General features: G+C 53.3%; 1 protein-coding gene across 3 annotated transcripts; it reads right to left on the minus strand.

The window, feature by feature from the left end:
- Positions 1–2,790: 2,790 nt before the first annotated feature.
- USHBP1 (USH1 protein network component harmonin binding protein 1) lies at positions 2,791–19,237 on the minus strand. 3 transcript variants are annotated; one of them, XR_013531279.1, is made up of 13 exons: positions 19,163–19,237; positions 18,740–18,841; positions 18,497–18,645; positions 15,841–16,273; positions 13,107–13,232; positions 12,805–12,941; positions 12,499–12,639; positions 11,428–11,601; positions 8,699–8,945; positions 7,651–7,837; positions 4,981–5,087; positions 4,641–4,763; positions 2,791–3,046 (listed from the first exon to the last, which is right to left on the minus strand). XR_013531279.1 is itself a non-coding variant. In XM_008987485.4 (13 exons), exons 2-13 carry the CDS (start codon positions 18,791–18,793, stop codon positions 2,857–2,859), a joined length of 2,103 nt encoding a protein of 700 aa, XP_008985733.1. In that variant the 5' UTR covers positions 18,794–18,841; positions 19,163–19,237; the 3' UTR covers positions 2,791–2,856. The 3 variants fall into 3 exon arrangements, 2 of the variants coding, with proteins under 2 accessions (XP_008985733.1, XP_017823094.1); XM_008987485.4 differs by having other exon boundaries at positions 7,616–7,837; XM_017967605.3 differs by lacking the exon at positions 7,651–7,837.
- Between the last annotated feature and the right edge of the window lie 2,878 nt (positions 19,238–22,115).

Here is a 22,115-nt window from a genome sequence, read left to right on the forward strand (position 1 = left end):
CCCAGCGCTTTGGGAGGCTGAGTCAGGAGGATTTCTTGAGGCCAGGGTTTCAAGACCAACCTGGGCAATAAAGTGAGACCCGTCTTGAGCCCAGGTGTTCAAGGCTGCAGTGGGCTATAATCTTGTCACTGCACTCCAGCCTGAGCAACACCCTGTCTCAAAAAAAGAAAAATAAAAAATAAGGAGGGAGAGAAGACTCAACTAATCAGGGGACTGTGAAGGAGAGGGAGCAGAGAACTAGATTGGAGAGAGACAAGTCTCGAGAGGGAGCTGAGGGCTGGGTGGGGGCTGTGGGGGAAGAAGGGCCACTGAGATCCCAGAAACTCCAGCAGCCCGGCCACCCCTGCGCCCCCCTGGGGCCCGCCTGGGGGTGAGTTGAGGCTCAGCCCCGCCTCCCTGACCCCTGCCCGCGGCCCCGAGGTAACATTTGACCTTGTGGCAGCCGCAAACCAGGGACAAAGGGACCTGGGCCCATCTGCCGTGGGAATGGCGGATCCTGCTGGAGCAGCCTGGGAACCTGTCCCGCCCCCCACCCCAACATGTGACCTTGGCTCCCAGTGCCCCTCCAAGGGCAACCTGGTGGGACTGGGAGCTCTGTGGAGCGGGAGGGGGGACGGGGACAGAGAGGAAATTCAGTTTCTCTGCCCGGCCCCAACATGAGCAAAGAGTCTGGTCTGCCTCTATTTCCCTGCTTTCTTCAAAGCTGGCCCAAGTCCAGAGACAGCGTGCCGGTCGGAAGGTTACTAGCCCCACCCCTCACTGGAGGGGACTGTGCTCTCCACCCGCCCCCCGCCGCCCCGCTCCACTTGTTGTTCTGTTTCTGGGGTCAGGTTGACTGGGTTCGAGTCCAGGAGGCTGACTGGCACTGGCCTCAGGCTGGCATGGTCCTGCCCTGGGAGAGGCTGTGAACACACCTGCACAGGTGAGGCCTGGAGCACCCGCCCCCACCCCCAGGCAGGGAACGAAAACCTTTCTAATCCCAGTCTCAGGTTTCAGCTGCCGCCCTGGAGGGGCCAGCTGGCCACTAATCCAAGCCTGACTGGGTCGTTCCACACTCAGCCACTCCTGGTGTGGAGGGGCCAGGAGGTGTGGCATATGCAAATGACATGCTAATCTACGGCCTGCTATTATCCTCCCGCGCCCCCAGGAGAAAGCTGGAACTGGCCACTGTTGGCATTTATTCTCAGTTTCTCTTGAAGTACAAAGCCACCTGAGTCCCAGACCGTTACCTTTGCTGTGCCTGTCCCCCGCCCAGAAACCCTTTACCTTACTTTATTTTTGAGACAGTCTCATATTTTGCCCAAGCTGGTCTTGAACCCCTGGCCTCAAGCAATCCTCCGGCCTCAGCCTCCTGAGACATTGGAATTACAGGCAAACTCGACTACACAGAGTCCAGAAACCCCTGACCTAAGCTTTGAGTTAGTAGCAACTCCTCATCCACACCCTGAATCTGAACCATTCCAGCTTCATTCTCTACTCTGGGATATGGCATCTTCTAACTGTTTTGTTTTGTTTTGTGGGGTTTTTTTGGTTTGTTTTGTTTTTGAGACAGAATTTCCCTCTTATTGCCCAGGCTGGAGTGCAGTGGCGTGATCTTGGCTCACTACAACCTCCGCCTCCTGAGTTCAAGCAATTATTCTGCCTCAGCCTCCTGAGTAGCTGGGACTACAGGCACGTGCCACCACACCTAGCTAATGTTTGTATTTTTAGTAGAGACGGGGGTTTCAGCATGTTGGCTAAGCTGGTCTCAAACTCCTGACCTCAGGTGATCTGTCTGCCTCGGTCTCCCAAAGTGCTGGGATTACAGGCATGAGTCACTGTGCCCAGACTGTTTTGTTTTCTTGAGACAGGCTCTTGCTCTGTCACCCAGGCTGGAGTACAATGGCGTGATCGCAGCTCACTGCAACCTGTTTCCCAAGCTCAAGCGATCCTCCCACTTTAGCCTCCTGAGTAGCTTTGTAGGCACTCGCCACCATGCCCGGCTAAGTTTTATATTTTTTTTTGTAGAAATGGGGTTTTCAGGCTGGGCACAGTGATGCATGCCTGTAATCTCACCACTCTGGGAGGCCGAGGTGGGCAGATCACAAGGTCAGGAGTTCGAGACCAGCCTGAACAACATGGTGAAACCCTGTCTCTACTAAAAATACAAAAATTAACCGGGTGTGGTGGCAGACACCTGTAATCCCAGCTACTCAGGAGGCTGAGGCAGGAGAATCGCTTGAACCTGCGAGATGGAGGTTGCAGTGAGCCCAGATCTTGCCACTGCACTCCAGCCTGGGTGACAGAGCAAGACTCTATCTCAAAAAAAGAAATGGATTTTGCCATGTTGCCCAGGCTGGTCTTGAACTCCTGGGATCAATTGACCCACCCACTTGGCCTCCCAAAGTGCTGGGATTACAAGCATGCACCACCACGCCTGGCTCCCTTCAGGAAAATCTGCCAGCCCAACCCAGCATCTCCCTGGGAAGGGGATGCCAGGAGAGGCTGTGTCCAGTACCCATGAATCCCTCCCTGAGAGTTTCTGGAGACAGAGGACAGTTGGAACTTCAGCTGTGGCTATGCAACCTCACGGACCCCCAAACTGTGCCAGTCCCAGGGACCTGCTCCCACAGCTTCTGGCTGACCCTGCTGATATGTGAAGTTCACATTCCACATGGTGCCAGACCAAAGACACCCGAGTCTTTCTGCAGTGCCTGGCCACACCCCATCGGGCCCTGGACACCCATGAGCACCAGCCTCCCTCACATCAAATGTGCCCCAACATGCCAAATCATATAACATGACATGATATCACTCCAGGACAGTTTATGACACGCCGCAGCGATCTGGTACATCCAGACACGGCTGGAGAAAGGGCTACAGAAAGGTCTCCCCCAGCTGGGGTGGCGGGAGGGAAGGCCTGGGCTTCTCCAGGGCCCTTGCAGTGGCCTCCAGCACCGCCACCTCCTCAGCCTGCTGAGCCTCCAAGAGTGCCATCTGCTGCTCCAGCTTCCGGCGTTGCTCTTCCTGCTTCCGGTGGGCTCCTCGGAAGGCCAGGACCAGGGCGCTGGAAGGGGTGGGTGCTGGGTCAGGAAACAGTCCCCAACTCCACCCAAGGCAGGGCCGTGGACTCCCGCTCCCAGAATGGGGGCTCTTAGACATTCGGTTTCCCAGGGTCCCAGGTAGCTGGTCTTTTTTTTTTTTTTTTTTTTTTTTGAGATAGAGTTTTGCTCTTGGAGTGCAGTGGGGTGATCCTGGCTCACCCCAACCTCCGCTTCCCAGGTTCAAGTGATTCTCCTGCCTCAGGTAGCTGGGATTACAGGCATACACCACCATGTTGGGCTAATTTTGTTTTTGTTTTTGTTTTGAGACCAAATCTCATACCGACACAGGCTGTAGTGCGGTGGTGTGATCTCTGCTCACTGCAATCTCTGCTTCCTGGGTTCAAGCAGTTCTTCTGCCTCAGTCTCCCAAGTAGCTGGGACTACAGGCGCCCACCACCAAGGCTAATTTTTTTGTTTGTTTGTTTTTTAGACAGAGTCTTGCTCTGTCACCCAGCCTGGAGTGCAGTGGCCGGATCTTGGCTCACTGCAACCTCCGCTTCCTGTGTTCAAGTGATTCTCCTGCCTCAGCCTCCTGAGTAGCTGGGATTACAAGCGCACACCACCACACCCAGCTAATTTTTCTTTTGTATTTTAGTAGAGACGGAGTTTCACCATGTTTGCCAGGATGATCTCAATCTCCTGACCTCGTGATCCACCCGCCTCGGCCTCCCAAAGTGCTGGGATTACAGATGTGAGCCACCACCCCCAGCCCTAATTTTATATTTTTAATAGAGACGGAATTTCTCCATGTTGGTCAGGCCAGTCTTGAACTCTCGACCTCAGGTGATTCCCCCGCCTCGGCCTCCCAAAGTGCTGGGATTATGGGCATGAGCCACCGTGCCCGGCCTAGCTGGTCTTTTTGTTGTTGAGATGGAGTTTTGCTCTTGTTGCCTAGGCTGGAGTGCAATGGCAATATCTCCCCTCATTGCAACCTCTGCCTCCCGGGTTCAAGTGATTCTTCTGCCTCAGTGTCCTAAGTAGCTGGGATTGCAGGCGCCCACCGTCACACCCAGCTAATTTTTTGGTATTTTTTTAGTAAAGACCAGGTTTTACTATGTTGTCCAGGCTGGTCTCGAACTCCTGACCTCAAGTGATCCACCCGCCTCGGCCTCCCAAAGTGCTAGGATTACAGGAGTGAGCCACCACGCCCAGCCTGTTGTTTGTTTTGAGACAGAGTCTTGCTCTGTCGCCCAAATTGCAGTACAGTGGTGTGATCTCTGCTTACTGCAACTTCCACTTCCTGGGTTCAAGCAATTCTGCCTCAGCCTCCTAAGTAACTGGGATTACAGGCATGTGCCAAGACTCCCAGCTAATTTTTGTATTTTTACTAGAGATGGGGTTTCACCACATTGGCCACACTTGTCTCAAACTCCCGACCTCAAGTGATCTGTCGGCCTCAGCCTCCCAATGTGCTGGGATTACAGGTGTGGGATTACAAATCTTCACTATCTTGGGACAGCGGGGAAAGCTCAGACCCAGAGAGAGCCAGGGATACTTCTGAGATCCTGGACGTGGACTGTGCCAGGGGGATTGGCGGGGTGCAGAACAGGGTCCCACCTGTGGGCTTTGCATAAGTCCCTGTTCAGCTCGGCACTCTGAGACCGTCTGGCTCGCCCCTTCTGCGCCACGCGTTCCAGCTCCCCACGCAGAGACTGCAGCTGTTCCCGCAGGTCCAGTGCTCTGATGCAAACATGGAGAAGAGAGAGAGCTCACAGCCCAGCCGATCCTATTTCCCACCTCTCCTCCCCCCAACCTGCTCACAGTATTGTCACATAAACACACTTGTACACAGATGTGCACCTGAGCTGCTGCTGCATACGACACCCCACCCCTGGGGGCCCTCACATAAACTGTACAAGCCCCACCCCCCCACCCAGCCCGGGACCCAGGCACACACCTGGTGAGTGACGCTGCCAGTTCCTGGGCTAACTTCTCTGGGCCCCATGCTTTGCCCACCTGGCCACCGTCAATGCCACTGGTGCCACCAGGGACAACAGGAAGGCCCTGACGGAGGGAGAAGACAAGAAAGTGACATTGGCTAAGCCAAGTACATGCACGGCCCACGCTGGACACTGAAGCTGCCCAGATAACAGCAGCAGCAGCTGCCTTCTCAGAGTCCCCAGTCTGGTTCCATACCCCCATAGGAGTGAAATTACCCTCTGATAAGGGAAATATTTAATTAAAAAATATGGCTGGGCATGGTGGCTCATGCCTGTAATCCCAGCACTTTGGGAGGCTAGGGTAGGATGATCACTTGAGGTTGGGAGTTTGAGACCAGCCTGGCCAACATGGTGAAACCCTGTCTCCACTAAAAATACAAAAATTAGCCAGACATGGTGGCTGGTGCCTGTAGTCCCAACTACTTGGGCAGCTGAGAGGCAAGAGAATCACTTGAACCTGGGGGGTGGAGGTTGCAGTGAGCTGGTATCACACCACTGCACTCCAGCCTAGGTGACAAGAGCAAAACTCCATCTCAAAAAAAAAAAAGAGATGATCTTGCTCTGTGGTCCAGGCTGGAGTTAAATGACATAATTGTGGCTCACTGAAGCCTCCAACTCCCAAGTGATCCTCCCACCTCAGCCTCCCAAAGTGCTGGGATTATAGTCGTGAGCCACCGCGCCCAGCCCTGATAAAGGAGATAAATTAACAGGGGACTTGGATGAGGCTGATGTCCAGGAGGACTTCCTCGAGGAGTTGATGTCTAAGCTGAGATCTACAGGAGGTCAAGGACTTTATGACACAAAGAGGGAAGTGACTGATGTTCCTGGCAGGGGCACGGAATGTACAAAGGCTTGGGGGTGGGAGAGATGATTTCAAGAGCTGCATTAAGGCCAGGCACACTGACTCATGCCTGTAATCCCAGCACTTTGGGAGGCCGAGGCAGGCAGAACATGTGAGACCAGGAGCTCGAGACCAGCCTGGCCAACATGGTGAAACCCCATCTCTACAAAGAATACAAAAATTAGCTAGATGTGGTGGTGCATGCCTGTAATCCCAGCTACTCAGGAGGCTGAGGCAGGAGGATTGCTTGAACCCAGGAGGCAGAGGTTGCAGTGAGCCAAGATCGCACCATTGCACTCCAGCCTGGGCAACAGAGCAAGACTCCATCTCAGGGAAAAAAAAAAAAAAAAGCGTGGACTCTGAGGATTCTTGAAGCCACTCTTTAAGCAGAGAACAAACATGTTCAGAAGTGGAAAAAAGAAAGGCTTCAGGGAAGAGGCTGGTACCAAAATCTAGGAGGTGAGGTACAGACTGGGGCAATTGCCAGGGGGAGAGGACGGACTAGGGACAGACCTTCGGTGGGAAGGAGGAGACGCACTTGTGAGTGGAAGATGCTGTACCCTTTCGGGCTTATTGGGCTCATACTCTCACAGAAAGAAACCCTTTGGCTGGACATGATGGTTCATGTCTGTAATCCCAGCATTTTGGGAGGATCACTTGAGACCCAGTATTCGAGGCTGTGGTGAGTTATAATCACACCACTGCACTCCAGCTTGGTGACAGAGCAAGACCCTAACTCGAAAGACAGAGAGAGAGAGAGAGAGAGAGAGAGAGAAAGGAAAGAAGGAAAGAAAGAAAAAGAAGGAAGGAAGGAAAGAAAGAGAAAGAAAGAAAAGAGAGAGAGAGAGAGAGAGAAAAATGGGCATGTGGCTCACGCCTGTAATCCCAGCACTTTGGGAGGCCAAGGTGGGCGGATCATCTGAGGTCAGGAGTTTGAGATCAGCCTCACCAACATGGAGAAAACCATCTTTACTAAAAATACAAAATTAGCTGGGTGTGGTGGTGCACGCCTGTAATCCCAGCTACTCGGGAGGCTGAGGCAGGAGAATCACTTGAACCTGGGAGGCGGAGGTTGCAGTGAGCTGAGATCGTGCCATTGCACTTATTTCAGCCTGGGCAACAGAGCGAAACTCCGTTTCAAAAAAAAGGAAAGAGGCTGGGTGTGGTGGCTTATCCCTGCAATCTGGGTGCTTAGAGAGGCAGAGGTGGGAGGATCACTTGGGCCCAGGAGTTTGAGATCTGCCTGGGTGACACAGAGAGACTCAGAAGGAAGGAAGGCAGGGAGGGAGGAAAACCTCATAGCACAGGTGTGAGTTTGACATAAAGCTTAATCATGCGACTTGCTTCTTGGTGCAGAAGTGGAAACTGAGGCTCAGAAAGGGCTGTGATAAGGCCAGGTGTAGTGGCTCACGTCTATAATGCCAGCACTTTGGGAGGCCAAGGCAGTCAAGAGTTTGGGACCAGCCTGATCAACATGGCGAAACCCCATCTCTACTAAAAACACAAAAATTAGCTGGACGTCGTGGCGTGTGCCTGTAGTCCCAGCTACTTAGGAGGTTGAGGCAGAAGAATCACTTGAACTGGGGAGGCAGAGGTTGCAGTGAGCCAAGACCATGCCACTGTACTCCAGCCTGGGCGACAGAGCAAGACTCTGCCTCAAAAAAAAAAACAAAAAAAAAAACCACAACTGCAATTGACCAGGGCTATGTTCCTGTTAGCAGCTACTGCCGGGTTCAGGCAGGGCAGCTCACCTGGTACCACCCCTCCTCGCCCCCGCTGCTGTCACCTCCACTGCTGTCTCCACCACTGCTGTTTGCCCCACCAGCCCGGAGCTCTGCCCATTCCCAGCGCAGCTGCTCCAGCAGAAGCGCGTGAGCTGGGCCCAGGGCTCGGAGGGCGGCCTCTCGAAGCTCTAGGCCCCGCTTCTCACGTCGCACCAGCTGCAGCCGAAGCATCAGGTCCGCCAGGGTCTCCTGCGGGACCAAGGGGAGGACAGAGAATTTATGCTTCTGGGGTCAACTGCAAGGAAACTGAGGCCCCAAGAGGCACCCACTGAGGACTAATCAGGCAAAAACTGTAGCCTTTGGCCAGGTGCGGTGGCTCACACCTGTAATCCCAGCACTTTGGGAGGGCGAGGTGGGTGGATCACCTGAGGTCAGGAGTTCGAGACCAGCCTGGCCAACATGGTGAAACCCCATCTCTACTGAATATACAAAAATTAGCCAGGTGTGGTGGTGCGAGCCTGTAATCCCAGCTACCCAGGAGGCTGAGGCAGGAGAATCACTTGAACTCGGTGGGGTGGGGGGATGTCGGAGGCTGCAGTGAGCCGAGATAGCACCATTGCACTCCAGCCAGGGCGAGAGCAAGACTCTGTCTCAAAAAAGAACAAACAAAAAACTGGGACCTTTCGCATGTTCTTGTGAGGTAGAAATATATTCCTCCTATAAAAGCTACAGCTGGAGAAATGGCATTTTCTAGAGGTGAGTAGCTTATATAGGTCAAATAGCAATTATGTCAAAGTTTCTAGGTCTCTCCAACTCCAGAACCTCCAGTTTTCATGCCAAGCTCCAAACCCAAGATTGTGTTCTTTGCTCCCATCTCTTTCCATAGGAAGGCCATTTTGGAGAAGCAGATTTGCAGTCTAATGAGAAACTGAACCCCAGAAGACAAACTCCTATTCATCCTTCAAAACCCCACCTCCAATTCTCCCTCACAATGCCTGCACCCAGTCCAGCAGAATTTTCCTTTGCTCCTTGGCCCCCCAACCACAGGACCTCAGTAAAGGATTTTGTCCCACCAGGAGAGACTGACACAGTGGCCACAGCCCTTTGTACCCTTGTGGCCAACAGATCCTGTTGAATTTGTGTCTTCTCCAGCCGGGGCAGAGCTGGGCCAGGCTGGGTCCCCAGAATGGCCTGCACCATGACTTCTGCACGGGGCAGAGTGGGGATGGGTGCCAAGGTGGGGCCAGGCTCTGAGAGAATCTTCACTTGAGCACAACGCTCCTGGAGACGCTGGACATAGCTTCGGAGCTGGAAAGCCACTTCCTCTGTGGGCTTATCCACACTGCTGCCCTCAGGGCTACAGAAAACAGAAGAGGTGCCTGTGTCAACACTGGCAATTGTAAGTGGGCTAATGTCATGCCAACCCTGGTAGGGTCCATCATCTTCCACCTCACTGGCCACAATGGAGCCTCCATCATCTGTGGTGGCCCCTGTCACACTGACATGGTGGGCACCATAATATGAACCCCACTCGGCACCGCCTTCCATCAGGGTCACATGTGGTCAGGTGCAGTGACGCAGGCGTGTAACCCCAGCACTTTGGGAGGCTGAGGCGGGAGGACTGCTTGAAGCCAGAAGTTTGAGACCAGCCTACGCAACAGAGTGAGAATCCATCTTGATAAAAAATTAGCTGGTCTTCAGTGAGGATGTGTGTTAATAAAAATAAAAAAATAGCTGGACATGGTGTTACATACCTGCAGTCTCAGCTACTTGAGGGGCGGAAAGCAGGAGACTGAATGAGACCAGGAGTTTGAGGCTGCAGTGAGCTATGATGGCACCACTGTATTGCAGCCTGGGTGACAGAGCAAGACCCTGTCTCCAACAAAATGTTAAAAAGAAACAAGCAGGCCGGGCGCGGCGGCTCATGCCTATAAGCACTTTGGGAGGCCGAGGCAGGTGGATCACAAGGTTAAGAGATCGAGACCATTCTGGCCAACAAGGTGAAACCCCGTCTCTATTAAAAATACAAAAATTAGCTGGGCATGGTGGCACGTGCCTGTAATCCCAGCTACTCAGGAGGCTGAGGCAGGAGAATTGCCTGAACCCAGGAGGCGGAGGTTGCGGTGAGCCGAGACCGCACCATTGCACTCCAGCCTGGGTAACAAGAGCGAAACTCCGTCTCAAAAAAGAAACAAGCAAACAAAAAAGAACGTGGTGAGCCGGGCACGGTGGCTCACGCCTGTAATCTCAGCGCTTTGGGAGGCCGAGGCGGGTGGATCACCTGAGGTCAGGAGTTCGAGACCAGCCTGGACAACATGGCGAAACACTGTCTCTACTAAAAATCCAAAAATCAGGCAGGCGTGGTGGCAGGCGCCTGCAATCCCAGCTACTTGGGAGGTTGAGGCAGAAGAATCACTTGAACCTGAGGGGTGGAGGTTGCAGTCAGCCGAGATCGTGTCACTGCACTCCAGCCTGGGTGACAAGAACAAAACTCGGTCTCAAAAACAAGAAAAAGAAAGAAAGAAAGAAAACATGGTGGGTTCCATTACAACAACCCGCTAGACACCGCTGCTCATGCCACCTTGCTGGACACCATCACGCCAACCCAATGGGCACCAGCACCTAGATTGTCAACCCTGCGCAGCAGGACCAGGACAACCCTACTAAGCACCATCATGCCAGTTCTTTCTTTATTTTTTCAAGACAGGGTCTCACTGGGCGCGGTGGCTCACACCTGTAATCACAGCACTTTGGGAGGCTGAGGCGGGTGGATCATCTGAGGTTGGGAGTTCAAGACTGGCCTGACCAACATGGAGAAACCCTGTCTCTACTAAAAATATAAAATTAGCCGAGCATGGTGGCAGGCGCCTGTAGTCCCAGCTACTCAGGAGGCTGAGGCAGGAGAATCGCTTGAACAGGAGGCAGAGGTTGCAGTGAGCTGAGATCGCACCACTGCACTCCAGTCTGGGCAACAAGAGTGAAACTCTATCTTAAAAAAAAAAAAAAAAGAGGCCGAGCACAGTAGCTCAAGCCTGTAATCCCAGCACTTTGGGAGGCTGAGGCGGGTGGATCACAAGGTCAAGAGATCGAGACCATCCTGGCCAACATGGTGAAACCCCGTCTCTACTAAAAATACGAAAATTAGCTGGGCGTGGTGGCATGTGCCTGTAGTCCCAGCTACTCGGGAGGCTGAGGCAGGAGAATTGCTTGAACCCGGGAGGCGGAGGTTGCAGTGAGATTGTTCCACTGCACTCCAGCCTGGCGCCTGGTGACAAAGTGAGACTCTGTCTCAAAAAAATAAAAAAAAGATAGGGTGTCACCCTGTCTCCCAGGTTGGACTGCAGTGGCGCAATCTCAGCTCACTGTAGCCTCCACCTCCCAGACTCAAGCCATCCTCCCACCTCAGCCTCCCAAGTAGCTGGGATTACACGGGCACACCACCACACCCAGCTAATTTATTTGTACTTTTGGTAGAGAAGAGCTTTCTCCATGTTACAAGGGCTGGTCTTGAACTCCTGAGCTCAAGGGATCTGCCTGCCTTGGCCTCCCGAAGTGCTGGGATTACGGGCATGAGCCACTCTGCCCAGATCTAACCAGTAGGCATCATCATCCATCTTCACGCCAACTGCAATGTCTGTCAACCACCATGCCAACCTTGCCAAGTAGCAACAGGCCAACTGCAGCTGGGTGTCCTGTCAGCCAACCACAGGGAGTTCCATACGGACCTTGCTGGACTCAGCCACCCCAAGACCCCAAACGTGGTGGACTGTGGGAGCCCCATACCCCCGTCAAGATCCCACTCATCAACCAGCCTAGTTCCCAGGGTTCCCCGGGGGTACCTTGGCTGTGGATTCTGCAGTGCCCCTGCGTCCACGGTGGTCTCCTCTTGTGCCAGCAGCCTCCATGCTTCCTTTTCAGCTGCCTGCAGGTCACCCATGGGGGCTTCGGCTCCTGCTCCTGAGTCGGCCTCCCGCAGAGCAAGCAGGACCCTGTATGCCTCCTCACAATGCTCACTGTAGGACACTGGTTCTGAGTACTTTTGGACACTCAGCTCGGCTGGGTGCAGTGGCCCTCGCCTGTAGTCCCAGCACTTTGGGAGGCCAGAGCGGGAGGATCACCTGAAGTCAGGAGTTCAAGACCAGCCTGGCCAACATGGTGAAAGCCTGTCTCTACTAAAAATACAAAGATTAGCCAGGTACGGGGGTGCACACTTGTAGTTCCAGCTCCTCAGGAGGCTGAGGCACTAGAATCACTTGAACCCGGAGGCAGAGGCTGGAGCGAGCCAAGATCGCACCACTGCACTCCAGCCTGGGTGACAGAGCAAGACTCCATCTCAAAAAAAAAAAAAAAAGAACACTCAGCTCCATCTCAGCCTATAGGTGCCAGTCCCCACTTGCTCTTGAATCTCTCTCTTCTCCCCACTGCCCTCACCTCTGGAAGCATGCAGACTCCTTTAGCACCCCTGAACTAAAATTGCCTTAAATTAATTTCTGGGCTTGTCGTGGTGGCTCACACCAGTCATCCCAGCACTTTGGGAGGCCGAGGTGGGTGGATCATGAGGTCAGGAGTTCGAGACCAGCCTGGTCAACATGGTGAAACCCCATCTCTACTAAAAACACAAAAATTAGCAGGCATGATGGTGCTCGCCTGTAATCCCAGCTACTCAGGAGGCTGAGACATGAGAATCATTTGAACCCAGCAGGCAAAGGTTGGAGTGAGCTGAGATCTTGCCACTGCACTCCAGCCTGGGTGACAGAGCAAGACTCTGTCTCAGACAAAAACAAAATTAATTTCTGAAGTAGTGGAAGGTGCTTTCCAGTGAGGGTCCTGTTGCCCTCTGTGGATTGGGACCATCCTCAGAAAGCCCATTCCCTCCCCAGCTGGTGACATCACTGGCAGGGTGCACTGACCTGTACTGCAAGGCCAGATGCAATGCTGTGGCCTCAGCCTCCCGCTGACCCAGCTGCATGCTGAGGCCCTCACAACGGCCCTTGTATCCCTGGAGCACAGCTGATAGCAGACGGTTAAAGCATTTGAGCTTCTCAATGTTCCTGTCCCACAGGTGGTGAAGAGGGAAAGTCACAGGCCCTCTAAGGTAGTCAGGCCTCAATTTCCACCCTTTCCCTCCCTCCTGTTGCAGCTCCAGACTCTTTGCTTTATAACTCTGCTGGAGGATGTGCCTGTGCCCTTATGAGCTCAGCATCTGAGTCTCTTACCCCCGGAGTTGCTCCATCTGGGCTTCCATGATGCGCAGCTCAGGACTGAGGGGCTGAGTGGGGAGAGGCCCAAGGATCTGGGTGCTAGAATGGCTGTGGAGGCGCTGAAGCAGGGGGTGAGCCAGAGAGAAGGAGTCCTGCCAAGAAGAGGTGATGTAATGGACCCCAGTTGTCACCAAGAGCCTGGGATTGTAGGCATTTTCCAACCCCAGAAGCTGTTGGATCCCATGGCCAAGATTTGAGTCTCATCCCCCTGAATGTTAAGGACATCAAGACCATGGATTTGAACTTCTCATACTCACCTGAGTCTCCCAAGGTTCCCTGTCTGCCTCAGAGCTGCTAGAACCACTGCCTGAGCCACCCGCTTGGCTGTGGGAAAGATGTGGGAAGGGCTCCAGCCTCAAGAGGGAATCCTGCAGCTCCCGAACCTGGGAAGGATGAGAGAGGATGTCAGGCCTAGGGACTCAAACCAACCACCAGCCCTCCCTCCTGAAGGCCTGTTCCTGGGGAAGTGGCAAGAAACCTGGCTGGAAGGCAGGAGGCTTGGATAGTTAGCCTGCCCACAATCTCACTATCTGACCTTCAGAATGTTTCTTAGCTGCTGAAGATTTTTTTATCCAGCAGAAAAATGGGTCCCACTCTGGAGGAAAATGAATCCCAGGGCTCCCACAGCCCCGAGTTTTTTCCACCAGCCTGAGATGAGGGCTTACCTCTCAATGTCTCATTCAGCCACATGGCTTTTTAATTTTATTTATTTATTTACTTAAAAAAATATATATATACATATATATTTTGAGACAGAGTCTCTCTCAGTCACCCAGGCTGGAGTTGCAATGGCACAATCTCAGCTCACTGCAACCTCCACCTCCTGGGTTCAAGCAATTCTCTTGCCTCAGCCTCCTTAGTAGGTGAGATTACAGACTCGTGCCAGCATGCCTGGCTAATTTTTGTATTTTTAGTAGAGTCAGGATTTCTCCATGTTGGTCAGGCTGGTCTCGAATGCTTGACCTCCTGATCTGCCTGCCTCGGCCTCCCAAAGTGCTGGGATTACAGGCATGAGCCACTGCACCCCGCTGGCTTTTTTATTTTTGAGATGGAGTCTTGCTCTGTCACCCAGGCTGGAGTGCAGTGGCACACTCTTGGCTCACTGCAACCTCTGCCTCCCGGGTTCAAGTGATTCTTCTGCCTCAGCCTCTCAAGTAGCTGGGATTACAGGCATCTGCCACCAGGTCTGACAAATTTTTGCATTTTCAGTAGAGATGGGGTTTCACCATGTTGACCACTCTGGTCTTGAACTCCTGACTTCAAGTGATCTGCCTGCCTCAGCCTCTCAGAGTCCTGGGATTACAGGCATGAGCCACCGTGCCTGGCAGTCACATGGCTTTACATGCCACCTATGTGCTAAGGAAGCTCAAATGTCTCCCTTCTGCCCTGCAGTCTCCCCTGAGCCCTGGACTCAGACATATAGCTGCTCCCTTGAGGACCCCACGTGGATGTCTCATGGGCACTTGAGCTTATCAAGCGCCAAAGAGATCTGGTCATCCCCCAACAAAACCTGCCCACCCTGTAGCTCCTCCATCTCTCCCTTCTACTCCTGCAGATCCCAAAGCCTGGAGTTGTCCTTGACTTCTCTCTAGCCTTCATGCCCACACCTGTCAGTTCCATCTTCAACATCAGCCAGCGTTCGTCTGCATCTCTCCACTGCCACAACCTCCGCCGTCGCGCATGTCTGGACCAGTGAAGTCACATCCTGGGTCTCCAGGAGTCCACCCTCACCTCCGAAGACTGTTCCTCACTCCGCCACCAGAGGGCGCCTGTGAACACCTGCGCCGAGCACTCCCTTCCTCCGCTCCGAACCCTCCGTTGGCTCTCACCTGACTCAGAGCAAAGCCCATCTCTCTCCTTGCAGCCCAGGAGGCCTTGTGCGGTCTGCACTTGTCCTCTTTCTGTTCTGGCTCCCCACACTCTCCCTGTTTCCCCTGTGTCCCAGCCACATTGGCCTCCCTCAGGTACCTTGAACAGACAGCCCTCTGGATCTGTTGGAAGTCTTTTCTTCTTTTTCTGGACTGGGTCTGTAACGCGGGTCCCCAGATCCTGGCATAACCCTCCCTCACTTCCTTCTGGTCTTTATTTTATTTTATTTTTTCTTCGAGATGGAGTCTTGCTTTGTCACCCGGGCTGCAGTGATTCTCCTGCCTCAGCCTCCTGAGTAGCTGGGACTACAGGCACGGCCACCATGCCCAGCGAATTTTCGTACTTTCAGTAGAGACGGGGTTTCACCATGTTGACCAGGCAGTCTCGAACTCCTGACCTCAGGTGATCCGTCCACTTCGGTCTCCCAAAGTGCTGGGATTACAGGCATGAGCCATCGCGGCTGGCCTCCTTCTGTTCTTTATTCTCAAGTGTCACTTCCTCAGTGGCCTTCCCTTAAGAAAGATTGCAAGAGGTCTTTATCTGGTCAGCAGGCTCAGGAGTCGAAAGGTTTTTTGTTTGTTTCTGTTTTTGAGATAGAGTCTTGCTCCGTCACCCAGGCTGGAGTGCAGTGGTGTGTTCTTGGCTCACTGCAACTTCCGCCTCCTGGGTTCAAGCGATTCTTCTGCCGCAGCCTCTGGAGTAGCTGGGACTACTGGCGCGAGCTACCATGCCCGGCTAGTTTTTTTGTATTTTTAGTACAGACGGGGTTTCACCATATTGGCCAGGATGGTCTCTAACTCCTGACCACAAGGAAGCCACACACCTCAGGCTCCCCAAGTGCCGGGATTACAGGCATGAGCCACCATGCCCGGCCAACCTGACTAATTTTTACATTTTTTGCAGAGGTGAAGTCTCACTGTGTTGCCCAGGCTGGTTTGGAATTCCTGGCCTCAAAGGATCCTCCTGCCTCCACCTCCCAAAGTGCTGAGATTATAGGGGTGAGCCACCACACCCAGCCTCAAAAGGTTTTTTGAATGAACAAATGAATGAATGTTGCCTATAGCCGGCCCACCTTCTCCCTCAGACAGGGGGCTCCATGTGACTCAGGATGGCCCCACTCACCTCTCTCTGCAGCGTCTCCTTCTCAGCTCGGATGGCCTCCAGGGAGTCCTGCATGCGGACCAGCTCATCCTCTCGGGTACTTAGGGCCAGCCGGAGCCAGGCATTCCTCTCGGCCAGGCGAGCTGCCTCTTGCTGGCAGCTCCCTGCCCCTTCCTGCTTCCCAGGGGGTCCTGGTCCCCCTTCGCTTGTGCCCTCCATCAGCCCAGGATGGCTGGGGGGCTGGTGGCGCCAGGCAGCAGCCGCCGCCTCCAGAGAGCTCAGAGCGTGCTGGAGGGTCTGAAACACATCGGGCTCCCCAGTCCCAGGAGGCAGAGTCTCCTCGCACTGTAGGGCTGATTCTGGGGATTCGTGGGCTTCCACTGCAGGTTTGTGGGGCACCTCGGGGGCTGAGGCTGGTCCCCTGCCAGAGTCCCCATCAGTCTTCTTGTCAGTCCTGTAGACACCAACTCAAGCACTTGAGTCATTCCAAGCTGGGCTGGAAATTCTTTTTTTCTTTTTCTTTTTTTTTTGAGACAAAGTCTCACTCTGTCACCCAGGCTGGAGTGCAGTGGCGCGATCTTGGTTCACTGCAACCTCCGCCTCCTGGGTTCAGGCAATTCTCCTGCCTCAGCTTTCTGAGTAGCTGGGATTACAGGCGCCCACCACCATGCCCAACTAATTTTTATATTTGTAGTTGAGACAGGGTTTCACCATGTTGGTCAGGCTGGTCTTGAACACCTGATCTAGTGATCTGCCCACCATGGCCTCCCAAAGCGCTGCAATTTCAAGCATGAGCCACCATGACTGGCCACGAATAATAATAATAATAATAATTATTATTATTATTATTTTTGAGATGGAGTTTTGCTCTTGTTACCCAGGCAGTGGCGCAATCTTGGTTCACTGCAACCTCCGCCTCCTGGGTTCAGGCAATTCTCCTGCCTCAGCCTCCTGAGTAGCTGGGATTACAGGCACGCACCACCATGCCCAGCTAATTTTTTATATTTTTAGTAGAGACAGGGTTTCACCATGTTGACCAGGATTGTCTTTTTTTTTTTTTTTTTTTGAGACGGAGTTTCGCTGTTGTTACCCAGGCTGGAGTGCAATGGCACGATCTCGGCTCACCGAAACCTCCGCCTTCTGGGTTCAAGCAATGCTCCTGCCTCAGCCTCCCAAGTAGCTGGGACTACAGGGGCGCACCACCATGCCCAGCTGATTTTTGTATTTTTAGTAGAGACGGGGTTTCACCTTGTTGACCAGGATGGTCTCGATCTCTTGACCTCGTGATCTACCCGCCTCAGCCTCCCAAAGTGCTGGGATTATAGGCGTGAGCCACCATGCCCAGCCTGAATTATTTTTTTTTTAAGATGGAGTCTCACTCTGTTGCCCAGCCTGGAGTGCAGTGGCGCGATCTCAGCTCACTGCAACCTCCGCCTCTTGGGTTCAAGCGACTCTACTGCCTCAGCCTCCAGAGTAGCTGGGATTACGGGCACCCACGACCATGCCCGGCTAATTTTTGTATTTCTAGTAGAGACGGGGTTTCTCCACGTTGGCCAGGTCTCAAACTCCTGACCTCAGGTGATCCGCGTGACTTGGCCTCCCAAAGTGCTGGGATTACAGGCGTGAGCCACCGTGAGTGGCCCTGGGCAGGGAATTCTGGGGGCTTAGACTTCATGGTCTTGGGAAGGTGTGAGCGGGGCAGAGAGTTGGCAAGAGCTGTGTGTTCTGGGACTGGCATCCCAGGGTGAGACTGGGGGGCTGGGAATTCAGGGAAGAGGCTGGATAGAGGGGTGGAGGAACTGCGGGGGGAGACCTGGGCCTGAGACGGAGAGTGCAGAGTAAACTGGAGTGTGACAGGCACTGGGGAAGGCCTGGGGGTGAGAGACAGAAGGTTCTGGAAATGGGGTCTTTTGGGGCGGCAGCTCACACTTGTAATCCCGACACTTTTGGAGGCCCAAGTGAGCAGATCACTTGAGATCAGAAGTTCAAGGCCAGCCTGGCCAACACAGTGAGACCCTGTCTTTATTTAGCCTGCGTGGTGGCGCATGCCTGTAATCCCAGGTACTCGGGAAGCTGAACTCGGAAGGCAGAGGTTGCTGTGAGCGGAGATCGCACAACTGCACTGCAGCCTGGGCAACAGAGCATGACTCAAAAACACAGAAAGAGAGAAAGAGACAAAGAGAGAAAAAGAGAAAGAAAGAAAAAAGAAGGAAAGAAAGGAAGGAAGGAGGAAGAAAGAAGGAAAGAAATAAGACAAAGAAAGAAAGAAAAGAAAGAAAAAAGAAGGAAAGAAAGAGGAAGGAAAAAAGGAAGGAAGGAGAAAGAAATAAAAGAAAAAGAAATAAGCCGGGCGTGGTGGCTCCAAATACAAAAAATTAGCTGGGCATAGTGGCGCGTGCCTGTAATCCCAGCTACTCAGGAGGCTGAGGCAGGAGAATTGCCTGAACCCAGGAGGCGGAGGTTGCAGTGAGCCGAGATTGCACCATTGCACTCCAGCCTGGGTGACAAGAGCGAAACTCCGTCTCAAAAAAAAAAAAAAAAGAAGGAAAGAAAGTCAGTCAGGCTGAGGGCAGTAGGGAGCCATGACAAGTGAGTGAGCAGAGGAGGTGCACCAGACCTGTAGGGGCCAAAGATGCATCTGGACTGGACTGAAGGGCATAGACCAAGTGGGTCTTACCTGCTTTCTAGGCTTCGGCCACTGACCTCCTCAATGGGGCCCAGGTGCTCTGGCCCAGAGCTCCCCAGAGGTGGGGTAAGGCTAGGCTTGGAGCTCCCACCGGCTGCTTCACCCTCCTCTGAACTCTCAGCCACAGGGTCCAGTTCACCCTGCAAAGGACCCCCGGGGCCCAGCTCTGAGCGAGGCAGGACAGGACCTTGGCATCCCAAGGAGCTGGGTGTGGAGGGGAGAGGGGACACTTACGGGTGGAACATGCCTCCCTCGCCGGCTTCGGGGCCGCGTGGCCCGGGCACTCATTGCTGTCCAGAAGCCAGTGCCCTCTGAATGCTTCTCCTTCGTCGCCCCCTAAAACCACAACCTGCTGTGAGCTCTTGCCTTCGTCATCCAGGACAAAGGACAACCTCAATTTCCTCTGCAGTGAAATGGGGCATTGACTACCCCTCTAGAAGGGATTTTGGAATCAAGGTTGATTGGGCACATTTGAATGCCTCCCTGGACAGGCAGCTCACTACCTAACAAGGCTGTCCTGACCTCCCCCTTCTCTGCCTTCTTGACCCTCACTACCTCTTTGTCCCCTTCCCTCTTCTGTTTGTGCCTGAGAAGGAAACCTCAAGAATTCCCTCTTTTCCCCAGGCCCTCCTAAATGAGGGGTTCAGCTCTCTCTACCTCTCTGATCCTCTGGGGTTAACTTGATCAGAGGCCTGAGTCCCTGGATACTCTCTTGGGGTCACTTTGGCCACTGCCTGTTCAGGCCTGGGCTGGCCAAGCTTGGCCTAGGAGGGGCCAGGAAACAGGAAACTCCCTCCCCTGGTCACATGACTTGTTATTGTGTTGTTTCCTTTCTGAGGATAGTGGTTTCCTGCAGCCCTAGCGGGGCACGCACACCTGACTCCCAAGGTTTCAGCCCCCCTCATCTCAGCCTCCAAGCCCATGGCCCTTCCATCTCTCTCTTTTTTTTTTTTTTTTTTGAGACAGGGTCTCGCTTTATCTCCCAGGCTGAAGTACAGTGGTGTGATCTTGGCTCACTGCCACTTCTGCCTCCCAGGTTCAAGCCATTCTCCTGCCTCAGCCTCCCAAGTAAATGGAATTACAGGCACCCGCCACCACACACAGCTGATTTTGTATTTTTAATAGAGGGGGGGCGGTTCCTCTGTGTTGGTCAGGCTGGTCTCGAACTCCTGACCTCAGGTGATCTGCCAACCTCAGCCTCCCAAAGTGCTGGGATTACAGGTGTGAGCCACTGTGCCCGGCCCACCTCTGACTCTTGGATTTTATTTCTCAAGAGCTAGGGTGGGTCAAGCACCAAGGCTCACACCTGTAATCCCAGCACTCTGGAAAGCTGAGGCGGTCGATCACTCGAGCCCAAGTGTTTGAGATCAGCTTCAGCAACATGGCGAGACCCCTGTCTCTACAAAAATTACAAAAATTTGCCAGGAGTAGTGGCGTGCAGTAATAGCCTGTAGTTCCAGCTATTTGGGAGGCTGAGGCAGGAGGATGGCTTAACACCTGGAGGCGGAGGCTGCAGTGAGCCGTGGTCACGCCACTTCACTCCAGTCTGGGTAAAAAGGCTGGGCGCGGTGGCTCAAGCCTGTAATCCCAGCACTTTGGGAGGCCGAAGCGGGTGGATCACGAGGTCAAGAGATCGAGACCATCCTGGTCAACATGGTGAAACCCCGTCTCTACTAAAAATACAAAAAATTAGCTGGGCATGGTGGCGCGTGCCTGTAATCCCAGCTACTCAGGAGGCTGAGGCAGGAGAATTGCCTGAACCCAGGGGGCGGAGGTTGTGGTGAGCCGAGATGGCGCCATTGCACTCCAGCCTGGGTAACAAGAGCGAAACTTCGTCTCAAAAAAAAAAAAAAAGAAAAGAAAAGAAATAGTCTCCCAGCAAGGCAGTTTACGTCTACAGAAGGGTGTGGCTCACGGATGGAGCAATGGTGGCCGCACACTTGGACAAGGGGAGAAAGGGTGCCTGTGCCTGATGGGGGTCGCCCCTACTGCTGTGTCGTTCCGCTCTTGGCTAGGGTTAGACCGTGCAAGCTAACTAAATCCCGATTGGCTATTTTAAAGAGAGCAGGGGTCTGAGCTGGATGGCAGGGTGGGTGTTTTGGTGGGAAGGATGGTTACGGGTGCCAGGGGTGACCTAGGTCAAAGGAGGTGAACGGAGCAGGTGACCAGGATGAGTCAGGACGGAGCCAGGGGCGGGGAGGGGTGCGGGAAGCGGGAAGCAGATGTGAACTACTGATTAGAACGGTGCAGAAGATTGTTTACTGGAATTATAAGGAAGTAAAATTTAAAATAGGGAATTAAAGAATAAGAGCTGAACAAGCTGACATACTGCTGCTTTGGAGAGACACTTGGGGTTCACTATAACATCCTCTTCTCTGTCTGTCTCTTCTTCCTTGTGGGGTGACTGGTTTTTTTTTGTTTGTTTTTTGTTTTGAGACAGAATCTATTCCTCTCACCCAGGTTAGAGTGCAGTGGCCCCACCTTGGCTCACTGCAACCTCCGCCTCCCAGGTTCAAGTGATTCTCCTGCCTCAGCCTCCCGAGTAGCCAGGATTACAGGTGCCCGCCACTACGCCCAGCTAATTTTTGGTATTTTTAGTAGAGATGGAGTTTCACCATGTTGGCCAGGCTGGTCTCGAACTCCTGATCTCAAGTGATCTGCCGGCCTTGACCTCCCAAAGTGCTGGGATTACAGACCTGAGCCACGGCACCTGGGCTTGCGCTTGGCTTAAATTGTGCAGAGTCCGATTCTTCCTGCCTACATGTCTTCCCAGAAAAGAGGTGGCGAGGAGAGAAGTTACAATTTGCTGACTTGAGAGTCCCTAATGGGACTGAATTCTGCACTCTTAGCCACTGCTCCAGACACATTGACCTGTCATACGCCCCAAGACAACTCTAGGGCTCTTTGAAGGCTCTAGGTCTTTGTCCAGGCAGTTCCTTCTGCCTGGAATGCTGTTCCTCCTGTTGTTCTTCTGGCAAGTTCTTCATCTTTAAGGATCAGCTTAGTCCCTCCTGGTTATTCTCAAATTAGAGCCTGGCCAATGTGGCAGGCTTCTTTGACCCTTTAAAAAATAAACTGAGGGGCCGCGTATGGTGTCTCATGCTGTAATCCCGGCACTTTGGGAGGCCGAGGCGAGTGGATCAGGAGTTCCAGACCAGCCTGGACAAGATGGTGAAACCCCATCTCTACTAAAAATACAGAAATTAGCCGGGCATGGTGGTATGTGCCTATAGTCCCAGATACTCGGGAGGCTGAGGCAGAAGAATCGCTTGAACCTGGGAGGTGGAGGTTGCAGTGAGCCGAGATCATGCCACTGCACTCCAGCCTGGGAAACAGAGTGAGATTCTGTCTATAAACACATAAATTAATTAATTAATAATACTTCTGGGGCTGGCCTTGTGCAGTGGCTCATGCCTGTAATCCAATACTTTGAGAGGCTAAGGCACATGAATCACCCAAGGTCAGAAGTTCAAGACCAGCCTAACAGCATGGTAAGAACCCATCTCTAGCCAGGTGCAGTGACTCACGCCTGTAATCCCAGCACTTTGGGAGGCCGAGGCGGGCGGTTCACGAGGTCAGGAGTTTGAGAGCACCCTGACCAACGTGGTGA

This window comes from Callithrix jacchus, chromosome 22, assembly GCF_049354715.1.
Source record: "Callithrix jacchus isolate 240 chromosome 22, calJac240_pri, whole genome shotgun sequence".
Taxonomy (NCBI): Eukaryota; Metazoa; Chordata; class Mammalia; order Primates; family Cebidae; genus Callithrix; species Callithrix jacchus.